The sequence below is a fragment of the Lithobates pipiens genome, unplaced genomic scaffold (assembly GCF_037356315.1).
Source record: "Lithobates pipiens isolate NorthernLeopardFrog02 unplaced genomic scaffold, aLitPip1_a1.2 Scaffold_30, whole genome shotgun sequence".
Classification (NCBI taxonomy): Eukaryota; Metazoa; Chordata; class Amphibia; order Anura; family Ranidae; genus Lithobates; species Lithobates pipiens.
Genome location: NW_027507791.1, coordinates 140013464 through 140025583, shown reverse-complemented (window position 1 = coordinate 140025583; position 12120 = coordinate 140013464). Strand labels below are relative to the sequence as shown.

Genomic DNA, 12120 nt, shown 5'->3' with positions numbered 1-12120 from the left:
CTTAAGAGCAATCTACACTACCCATGAAATTCAGAAGTACAGTTGTCAGTTCATGACAAAATGGACCAGGTTCTGGATGAAACTAAACAGTGTTTCCAGTTCATAGGGTCCTATCGGTCGATCAAGAAAGAATGAAGGGACCCCTAGAGGGCCCTTTTTATTTTTATTTTTATTTTTATTTTTATTTTTTTCCCCCTCCAAGACCCTTAGGAGAAGGTTTCCATTTGAAGATGGACTCCTGAAGTCTGGAAAAATTTAACTCCTGGTGTGCTTCTAAGGGCTTCCAGGTCAAGAGTTCAGTATCTGCTCTTGAATTTCTCCTTGAGGGTATGGAGAAGGGACTGGCAGCCAGCACCCTGAAGACTCAGGTGGTGGCTCTATTTTGAAAGAACTTTATCCAAAGAAGTTTTAATTTCAAGATTTTTTTCAGGGCACTCACAAAATAGGTCAGTAGCCCTTAAATATTTTCCCATTTGGGATTTGTCTATTGTTTTGCAGGGTCTCTCAGGAGCTCTGTTTGAACCCTTACAAGAAGCATCCTTGCATAATTTGGTTCTCAAAACTATTTTTCTGGTGGCCATCACCTCTGCAATAAGAATCAGTGAACTCCAAGCTCTGGCAGTTACAGAACCTTTCCTGAAAGTTTTTGCAGACAGCATTTCTTCCTAAGGTTTCTTCTACTTTTTCACCAACTCCGACCAATCCAGAAGAAGCTTTTCATACTCTGGACGTGAGGAGATGTTTGTTACGTTTTCTTGCAGTAACTAAAGCATTAAAAAGATTGGTTTTCTCAAGCTCACACAAGAGAGAAAAAAAACTTCCAAAAGTACACTGGGCAGATGGCTTAGCTTGGCAATCACAGAAGCCTATAAAGCCAAATGAGAAATACCCCCTTCAGGTATTGCTGCTCATTCTACAAGATATACAACAGTTTACTGGGCTGAAAGGACCTGTGCTACACCTGAGCAAATCTGTAAGGCTGCTACTTTGTCCAACTAGTCAACATTTCTCCAACACTATCGGTTGGATTTACTGTCTGCCGCAGATCAAGCCTTCGGCAGAAAGGTACTGCAGACAGTAGTCCCACCCTAGGTTAAGTTTCTCGGTTATCCTCTCCAAGGTTGTCCTGAAAGGTATAGTTAGACTTACCGGTGACGGTATTTCTAAGAGCCTTTCAGGACAACCGTTACTTCCCTCCCTTTGTTTATCTTAAGAGTGGTTTTAAATATCTATCATGGTGGTTTGGTGGTTTTCTGTGCTTTGTTTTCCAGTTTGTCGGAGACCACAATAACTGAGGCCATGGTGGAAGAGGAGGGATTTAAAGGCTGCATGTCTTTCCTGTAAAGAAGGTGGAGCCATGCTCTCCAAGGTTGTCCTGAAATGCTTAGACTTATTGGTGACAGTATTTCTAACTATGCCTTTAACCATTAGCTGACCAGCTCACGCAGATATACTGCGGCAGGTCAGCTCCCCTGTGCGAGTCGCCATACAGGCACAGTGGCTCGTGCAGTGGCGGCTGCGTGCCGATGTCGGCACACTCTTACTCCTGCTGCAGGCGCGTGCACGCAGGTTGGGTGGACTCAGTCCGCCGGCGGCACGCAAATGCCTAATGGAGAGGCAGAACGGGGGATCTGTCTGTTTAAACAAGGCGTATCTCCATTCAGACATGATAGGTCTACTGTTCCCAGGGATCTGGAATGGTGATCTGTCATGTCCCAGTGAGCCCACCCCGCCCTACAGCTAGAGAACACTGAGGGAACATGCTTAACCCCTTGATCGCCCCCTAGTGTTAACACCTTCCCTGCCAGTGTCATTTTTTACATTGATCAGTGCATTTTTTTATTGTAAGCACTGATCAATGTGATGTCAGTGGTCCCCAAAAATTGTCATTTGGGGTCAGATTTGTCTGCTGCAATGTCGCTCTCACCAAAAATCGCAGATCACTGCCATTACTAGTAAATCAATTAAAAAAAATAAAATAAATAGTCCCTAAATCTATCCCATAGTTTGTAGATGCAATAACTTTTGCTCAAACCAATCAATATACGCCTATTGCGATTCTTCCACCCCCCCCCCCCCCTACGACTGCGCAATTGTCAGTTAAAGCGATGCAGTGGCATATCGTAAAAGAAATGGCCTGATCATGAAGGGGCCAAATCCTTTCGGGGCTGAAGTGGTTAAAGGCTTGCATACTTCAAGGTGGTGGATGGTGATGATATGGACTAAGAACACTTATTATTACATGTGGACTAGATCGGATCACTTTGATTTGGTGTATGCATATAAAATCGCATTATATAGTAGGTGAGGTTGAAAAAAGACAAGTCCATAAAGTCCAACCTAGCTCAACTGTTAACATTTAGGCCTCATGCACACTGGACATTTTTTGACATTGCTACAGCTGCTGTTTTTGGCATTAGACGTTTTTTCTACAGTCATTAAACTCTGTTATCCTATGTCTCCATGCAGTAGCGTTTTTGAGCAGTAAAAAAACAAAACTAGTGGGTTCTGAGAGACATTTTTCAGCTGTAAAATCGCTCTACAGCTGATAAACATTGATAAACACTCAAACATCGCTCACCAGTGTTTAATGTTTTTGATCCACTGGAAAAAATAAAATCAACTTTTTCTTAAACGCTAACGTGGAAAAACGCTATTGCAAAAACGTTGAAAAAAGTTACTCACTGCAAAGCTACTGGCGTTTTTTATAACGTTATTTTAACGCCCAGTGTGAGACCTTATTTTTTCTGGACTGTGCCTATATCTCACAGGAGAGTTGCTGCTTTAAACTATGTGCATTGGATTCTGTTATTAGCGCAGTTTTTCCTATGGGGCTAAAGAGAAAAAAAAGGAAAGGATTCATCAGAGAAAATTGCTTTACCCAAGTCATCAGCAGTCCAATCCCTGTAACTTTTGCAGAATATCAGTCTGTCCCTGATGTTTTTCCTGGAGACAAGTGGATTCTTTGCTGCCCTTTTTTACACCAGGCCATCCTTTAAGTCTTTGGCTCACTGTCCGTGTATATGCACTCACACCTGCCTGCTGCCGTTCCTGAGCAAGCTCTGCACTGATGGTGCCCCGATCCCACAGCTGAAGCAACTGTAGGAGACGGTCCTGGCTCTTGCTGGACTTTTTGGGCACACTGAAGCATTCTTCACAGCAACTGAGCCCCTCTCCTTTAATTTCTTGATCCAGAGGGCTTTCGCACTGGAGCGGTGCGCTTGCAGGACAGTCACGGCCCTGCAAGCCGTATCTTTGGAGTGCTGTAGGAGCGGTGTATTTACCGCTCCTAAAGTGCTCCTTCCCATTGAAAACAATGGGGCAGCGCTCCAAACCCGCCTGTGGGCGGTTTTAACCCCTTTTCAGCCGCTAGCAGGGGTTAAAACTGCCCCGCTAGCGACCTATCAGTGCCGTTAAATATAGTGACGCTTTACCGCCATAGCGCTGAGCACCCCAGTGTGAAAGTAGCTTAAGTGGCACTGCTCTCTTCCCACTTTTCATGTGTACAGAGTCTCTTCTGCACTTCTGAGCTGGCTGCTGCTACTGACCCTGACCATAATCTGTAATACAAGTCTGGCTTTAGAAGTATATGGACTTTTGCCTCTAGGCCAGTGGTCATCAACCCTGTCCTCAGGGCCCACTAACAGGCCAGGTTTTATGCATTACCTTGGGGAGATGCAGATTAGAATACTGCAATCACTGAGCAGCACAGGGTTGATGACCACTGCTCTAGGCATACTGGACTATTTTATTTACATCTCATTAGCTGCTCTTGAAGCGCTCCATCTAAACATTACTGGTTATGTCAATGCCATCCTCTGGACCTCCCAGGTTAATTTATGTCTTTCAGCACTTGCGTGAACTCAAATCTTACATATTTGCTGGGTAAATTGCCCTCTTTATATCTGCTCCATACTCCACTCACATGTCGCCGTTTGAGAAACCTTAGTTTCAGGCCAAATACAGTATGGTGGTATTGCTTCAATCTTTGGGTTCCAATTAATAACTGTTCTGTTAGTGCACTGCACACCTTTGCTGGCCCATAGGTTTTTCCCAGGTCAGATAGCACAAGCTAGCTGCAACATGGGATGTTTTCTCCTGCTTGCACTAACTGTTTTTTTGTTTTGTTTTTTGGCAGGTCCTTCGAATGATGGTTGGAGTGAATATTTCTGATGAGCAGCTGGGAAGCATTGCTGATCGTACAATTCAAGAGGCAGATCAAGATGGAGACTGTGCCATTTCTTTTGCAGAATTTGTTAAGGTAAGGGTCTGTTAAATTTCAAAGTGTAAGAGTATAAATGCACAAGAACTATGCATCTATATGTGGATAATCTACGTGAATACCAGAAGGCTAGTTATATCGAATTAGTCATTACCTTATCAGGTCTAAGAGTCATGTTAGTGTTTTTACGCTCCTCCCAATTGGTCATAAAATGTAATGGTAGCCTCAATGATCGAAGAAAGGGAAGAGATCCTGTTCCCTTATAGTAGGTTAAATGGCACAGTGCTTGTGCTGTTTAATCTATCCCTTTCTATGCTGTATAAAAAAAAACTGCTGCCCACGGTAATCATGCCTCCATCGTCCCGCTGCTCTCCTCCCTCCCTGCCTGTCAGCTCGTGTGCGTACGTGCGCTGATCTCTCCCCGCCTCTCCCCCTCCTCTCCTGCTGCTCTTAGTAGCTGGCAGTAAAGTTAGAAATATTACTGTTGGCCCCTCTGTTCTATCAAGCCATACTACAGTGTGTACTCGTTTTGTATAAAATTTATGCCTCGCGAAACCTTTCAGTTAGTTTCTGGCCCATCAAGTGACCTCTGGCCTCTTTCCTCCTTGATCTAAATGTGAGAGGGGCTGAGCTGACATCACAGCAGTCACGTGACCTCCCTGGCTGATGTCGGGGGGGGGGATCTTGGCCCCTCCCAATGTAGCCCTTAGATGGAGAGTGGCTGGAGGTCACGTGATCAGTTAGACACCAACTAAACTATTTAGAGGCATCACTTTATACAAACGTGTACACTGTAGTATGGCTTGATTACTGCCATTCCTTCTGTTTGCGTTTACAACCATTTTTAATTGTGTATGCATCTGCACTCAGTTTTCTTACTCCACCTGCAAAGTCCCACAAAACTTGTTGAGCCTGCCAGTGATGTTCACCCAATGCAGCTTAGTATGAAGGTGTGACATTATTGCGCTGCTCCTGAGCAAAGTTATTCATGTAGGCTGTCTGCTTGAGAAAAATTATGCAGATTTGGAGTTTTGACTTTACCCTGGCTTTCCTGACCCTGCTTTGGGTTGTCCTATAGTATATTAACCGCTTGCTTACTGGGAACTTAAACCCCCAAAAAGATGGAAAAAGTTGAATAAAATCAATAGTTTCAGTTTGTTATAAAATTTTGCAAACAGGTAATTTTTCTCCTTTATTGATGGGGCGGCACTGGTGGGCACAGATGAGCTGGCGGCAGCTCTCCTTGATCGCTGTCAGCGCGAGCAGAAAAAGTAGCCGATTACCAGCACTTTTTACTTCACATGATCAGCTGTCATTGGCTGACTGCTGACCACGTTGGTAAGGGGTCGGGATCAACCGCTTACTCTGATCTGTGATCAGCCAAGTCTCATAGAATCTCTGATCACAGGGTGTGCCACAAGCGCCCTGCAGGGGGCACGCAGGCTGCTCGGGCACGTGAGGCCATCTATTGATGCCCTCATGGCAAAGTAGGTCTGCGCTGTAGCCGTCATTCAGCTATAGTGCGGATCTGAAGAAGTTAAGAAAAAGACAGCTAGGCAACGAACATTTCCTTTTAGTACAGGCTTCCGTTTAATCCTCATTCACACCTTTATGCATTGAGCAGCCTTGCCCACTGCAGTCCCAACACATAAGCAAGGTTAATTTGCATAGTCCTATGAGTTCAGTTAACACTACTGCACTACAGTGCTGTATGCTGGGAAAAAAAGTAATACATGCTTTAAAACAATTTATATTTTTTTACCGTTTTTGGACTTGCTGATATTGCATATAGACGTATGAAATGTCATGTTATGGCATTTCAATAAACTTGGAGTAAACCGTGCAATGCTTCTTTAAAATGCAGTGCTGCGCACCAACAGCCACAGTATATGCAGCTGCTAATGATGAGTAAAGAGAATAATGCCAAAATAATGCTTTATACAAAACAGAACTAGAGTCAGGCTATATAGGCCAGACAAGAAGGCCTAAAATCATAAATGTTTTTACATAGTCTTTAAAAAAATCTAGAAAATTTCATAAAAGCAAATATGGTGCTTAATGGATCAACTGTACATAAACATTTTACAGTACTCTTGCTTTGTAAATCCAATGAAAGATCAACTCATTTAGCCAAAATGTAACTTTATCAGGACACATGAGTATAGTATGGTAATCCTCTAAAATATAACAATACTTAAAATTCATGTATATACATCATATTGCAGAACATTGCTTAGTTTGTGTGGGGACATACCTCAGCAATATTGCACCATGGTACACATGATCCCCGGGCAGGCCATCAGAAAAGGGGGAGCCCGAACCGGGAACCTCAGGGATAAAGATCTACATCAAAAAGATCATAAATTGCCATTGAATCTGGTGCCACATGATCAGTTGAAGCTTAATTACGGTGAAACTTATTGACGCGTGAGGATCTCTTCATTGGAGTTGCCAAGCAAGAGTACTGTAATTGTAACTTATGTACATTTGATCCATTAGCAACATCTTGACAAGCTCCTGTACATATATGGTGGCAGGATGGCTCTCCTTGAATCGCAGTAAATGTAAGGCGGCTCCTTTAAGAGCCATAGTAGGCGTGCCTGCGTCATGGCGGGGGACCCGATGGCCGGTAGGCATGAGAGCCAGAACCAAGATTTGTGTGTAAACACACACAACCCTGTTCTGACAGGGGAGGAGAAACAGATAGTTTGTTCCTACTAAGTAGGAACAATGATCTGGCTTCTCTAGTCAGTCACAGCCCCTCAGAGAAACACCTAGGGAAGACATTTAACCCCTTGATTGCCCCCTAGTGTTAACCCCATCCCTGTCAGTGACATTTACACAGTAATCAGTGCATTTTCATAGCAGTGATCCTTGTATAAATGTTAATGGTCCCAAAAAGTGTCAAGTGTCCGATCTGTCTGACGCACTGTCACAGACCCTCTAAAAATTGCAGATCACCGCCATTACTAGTAAAAAGCTATAAATCTACTCCCTATTTTGTAGACGCTATAACTTTAGCACAATCCAATCAATACATGCTTATTGCGATTTCCCCCATCCCCCCCCCCCTCAACTGATGAAGAAATTTTGTTTTTAAAAAACATTTTGGGGATATTATAGTAAATTATAAATTTTGTTTATAGCACAAAACAACTGCAGAGGTGATCAAATACCCCCAAAAAGCTCATCTGTGAGAAATACGTCAGTTTTGTTTGGGTGCGGATTTGCACGACCGCGTGATTGTCAGTTGAAGCGACGCAATGCCGTAGAGCAAAAATGCTCTGGTCATTAAGGGGTTAAAACTTTCTGGGGCTGAAGTTGAGCACCATATTTGCTTTCATGAAATATTCTGGTTTTAAAGACTAGAATTTTATAAATGTGTTTTTTTTTTTTTTTTTTTTTTTTTTTTAGGACTCCTTGTCTGGCCTGTAGTCTAACCTTTTCTTTAGTTCTGGTTTACATATAAAATACAGATGTTGGCCTAGAGTCACATTTTTAACATATTTCAATGCTTTATAAAAAAAAAAAAGTAAATCGTGTTGTGTTTTTTTTTTTTTTTTTTCCAGGTTCTAGAGAAGGTAGATGTAGAACAGAAAATGAGCATCCGGTTCCTTCACTGACAACTTGAATTGCAACTCTAGAAAATTCATCATGAACCGTAGAACAGTGTGTGCTTTACATCTCAAAGTGCCCTTCAGAAGACACTGATGACCCAAACAAAGAATATATGTAACACACTACTGCTGACAACTTGTAGATACTGTATATTTTGTGTTTCCAGCCTGATAGCTTGTTCCTGTTGAATACTAAAAATCGCACTTTTTTGATCCTGTTTCATAACTGACTGGCCTATATAGCACTGCATTGCATATTATTAACCAATTAAATTACTACAGAGGTTTGGGTCAGGCTTTTCTTTTACCATGTCTGGGAAAATATGTTGCAGTAGTTAGTAAAGCACTATTAAACCCAAAAGCAAACTTTTATTATATTGCAGCTTACCAATTCTAACATGTGATGGCTGCATTATTTATTTTTCCTTCTTTTAGGCTTTTTTTTTTTTTATATATATTTATTTGGTGCTCTGGTTAGCAAGTCTGTTTTGCAAAAGAACAAGCTTTCTTTCAAATGTATCAGTTTTATAGGGATGAGAAGAACCCATGAGCTTTTTCTGTAAAAACTTACTGTAACTGCTAAAATGCTAGCTGGAGTTTGGCATCAGTTTGTTAGTGTATTTAAATCGGATAATACATTTAATCACCACCAGACTGACCATGCAGGAGGTGTGTTACTGGCCAGATCATCAGGTGAAAAGGGAGGAAAAGCCTAAAAAAAGTAAATGCAGCCACTACATATGATTGGTAAGCTGCAATTGTATTATTTTTTTTTATTTTTTTTTAAATATTGCTTTCAATTGTATAAATGTTTAATTGGCTTTGAAAATGTGAAATGCATTTAAAGCAGAAAACAATCTAATGAAAAATGTATTGAATACCAGAAAAGGAGTTGTATTTATTTAGTTCGCATGATTGTTTCATTTCAGTCTAACTATGCAACTGTGCTTTTAGGGCAAGGATATGCAATTAGCGGACCTCCCAGCTGTTGCAGAACTAAAAGTCCCATGAGGCATAGCAAGACTGACAGCCACAAGCATAACATCAGGGGCAGAGGCATGATATGACTTGTAGCTTTACAACAGCTGATGGTCCATTAATTTCATATCCCTGTTCTAGGGCATGCAAGTTGGCTGTTAATCAGAACATCATGAAAAGGAGCTTCAGGGCCATAAATCTTGAACTACCATGCTTCTACTCCATTGTCATAATTTCTATGCCTGTGGATATCTGTATCAGATATACAAAGCCTAGAGATCTGTAGTAGTAATTTTACTTTACATTTGGTTAAAGCAACTGGAGAACTTTAGATTGTGTGTCTGATTTCTCAGCAAGAAAAGGGTTAAGTATAGATTTAACTGCAATATTTTTTTTTCCAGGTCCCGTCGAACAAAAATGAGTGAATTCTTCCTTTTTATGCTTTTTGAAACCTGTAGTAAATCTAGCTGCTGCAAGCTTTTAGGCTGGGTTTACACTTAGTGTGGACATGGCTCACAGCAGGGGTCCGGTGCATCATGTTTTCAGGGACAAATTTTTGCCTGAATTCGGACCTGAAGTGAGCTAAAGAGGCAAAGGACTCCTGTGCAATCCACTCCGTGGCCACCTCAGGGATGGTTCCATTAAGAGTCGGGCACACTCTCCTGTCATTCGAAATGGATGTGGAAAAATTTGCACTAGTGTGAACTCAGCCTTCGTATATGGAGTTTAAGGCTCGATTGACACTTCACATTTGTGAAAATGTGTAGTTATGTGGTTTTAATGCATGCTTTGGCATGCATTTTGCACACAATTGCTTTAAAACATTCTGCTCATCATGTTGGGTTTCATTTAAGTGTAGTAAAATGTACTTCATGTGCATTTTACTGCATTACAATTTGAGCCACTCAAAACACCACTCAAAACACTCAGTAAAGACAATTTTTTTTTTTTTTTTTTTTTTTTTTTAATAGTTTAGTAAACCCAATTTCATATGCTTAGTTATGAGATCAGACATCTTTGTACTTAATGTGCATTTTACTGCATTACAATTTCTAGGAGCCACTTAAAACATGCATAGTAGCAGAAAGAGTTGGAGAACACTAGGAGAGCTAGTTATCTTTACATGAGGTCCAATGATCATGCCTTGGCCAAAGCTTAATATCTGTGCATTATAATTTAGCAAAAACTAGCTATTGAAACCCTTTAAATTTGTCAGAACTGATTTTCTTCATTTTGTTGCCTTACTCTGTGTTCCTTTTATTTTTGTGAATGGGTATTTTTTTATTTTATAAATAATGAATAGTTATTCTATTGCACTTAATAATCTGCACACGCTTTCTTTGTGCTGACCCTCTTCTGATTCTGTAAAGTGGAATAGCAGTTAAAAAAAAAAACTTGACTACGTATTGTGCGTGCAGATTTTTTTGCTTGATCAGGCATCTACAGTGTGGAATTCACAAGGATCGGTGATACCAAGATGCTTTGAGGTGGGGCGCTAAGCACCCATCCCCCCCCCCCCCCAATGTTGAGGGCATGCAGTCTGGTATGGTTTAGGGGGGGACGCACTCACTTGTCCCCTCCCTTTCCTGACCTGCCATGCTGCATGCTCAGATAGGAGTCTGGTATGGCTTTTGGGTGGGGGACCCCACAACAGTTAATAAAAAAAAAAAAAAGGCATGGGGTGTCCCCTTCAAAATCCACAACAGACCGAAGGGCCTGGTATGGACTGGGGAAAGGACCCCACGTGTTTTTTTTTTTTTTTTTTTTGTCAGCGAGGAAGCCTGCTGACAGCTGATAACTCATTCATTGCTAAGGATGCAGCGACTGGCTTTTTGACCCACTCCTTGGAAACCAGCTATATACAGTGACTGTAAACAAAAATGCAAATCGTGGTAAAAACACAGTACTTGCGTTTTGGCTGCGGGTCCATTGATTGTCTAGTACATGCAAAACGTATTTTGCAGGGAAAAAGTCACCGACCCTTTCCAAAAAGGCAGTTCTAAAAATTCATTGGTGTAAATGTTTAAAAAAAAAAAAATAAATAAAATTTCCCTGCATTTCTGCAAAATGCAAAAAGCATTAAAAACTCATTTATATGAATCGAGCCTTAATGCACCATGCACAGTTCATTGGATGTTTTGGTTCTAGAGGCAGCCATAGTTTTTGAAGAGAAGAAAGTATGTGGCACAATACTGAATAATTGAATAACAAACAGGTTATGTCTCTGCAACATGGTATTGATTAGGAAATTGAATTAAAAGTAGTCAATTTTTAATGCTCTGTGGTTGCACACGATAAAAAAAAAACTGGATTATGTATGCTGTTTTATGTACACATGTGTTTTCTGCAACAATCAAAAATTTTGTAGGTTGGCAGGCTTCCTCCACAAATGAGCTCTGAGGCATAGAGATTTATGAGTGATTCGATGTATTTTGTAAATCACTGCATACTATTTTGGCGCTAAATAAATGCAAGCGATGAATACAATGCATGTAATGATTAGATTGTTGGAACATGGGATATTGTCTTGAAATTGCCTAAAATCCTACAGAAGGCCTTATAAACAGAACATTGCCTGCCTTCATATAATGTATACAGAAAGCCAAAGCACATAATGGCCATTCACTTATAATATTTATAACTTTAGGTTGTATTTTTGCTGGAGTTTTATTTACTTGAGGTATCTATAACTGAATGTCAAATGAGGTGATGACCCTTTTTTGTTCTAATCTGTATACATGCTGAGAATATGATGAAGTTTTCTTCTAAATGTAATTTAAAAAAAATCTATATCAAATATAGTTTGTGAGAGTCTTTAGTATTTTTGGCAAATAAAATTTTGTGAAAAATGTTGTAGTTTTATCTAGTTTTGCACCTGATTCAATGGCTATGGTCGATGAGGCTAGCTACAGAAATATTTGGTTTGTTACTAGAAGATATGACTCTCTGTAAGCTTCTTGAAGCAGTGTTCCAGCCTGTATAAAAATGTTTACAAATACTGTAGCTGCTGACTATTAATAGGACACTTGCCTGTCTAGGTATCCCGCAATGTCGGCACCCCTAGCCAATTCGTCAATCTGCTTCGGGTGAAGGCGGCATCCTTACTAAGGTAAACAGGAAGTGAAGCCTAGAGCTGCGCTGCACTTTCTGAATGGTCCCGCTATCTTCTGGGTGTGTCTCCAAGAAGGCAATGGGGGGGCTGGAAATTTCGTAGATTTCCGCGATCGTTGTGTGGTGAACTTACCTGGAAGTGCCAGCAGGTACCTGGTTTTGGCAGGTATCCATGCCCACCCAAAAAGTGGC

At 41.0% G+C, this 12120-nt stretch overlaps 1 protein-coding gene across 1 annotated transcript in view; it reads left to right on the top strand.

The window, feature by feature from the left end:
- CHP1 (calcineurin like EF-hand protein 1) overlaps positions 1-11666 on the top strand; it is a 165645-nt gene extending 153979 nt beyond the window's left edge. Inside the window, exons 6-7 of the mRNA XM_077464917.1 lie at positions 4139-4261; positions 7792-11666. Coding sequence (XP_077321043.1) covers positions 4139-4261; positions 7792-7845 — 177 coding nt within the window. The 3' untranslated portion in view covers positions 7846-11666. The remainder of the gene's footprint in view (positions 1-4138; positions 4262-7791) is intronic.
- Positions 11667-12120: the final 454 nt, after the last annotated feature.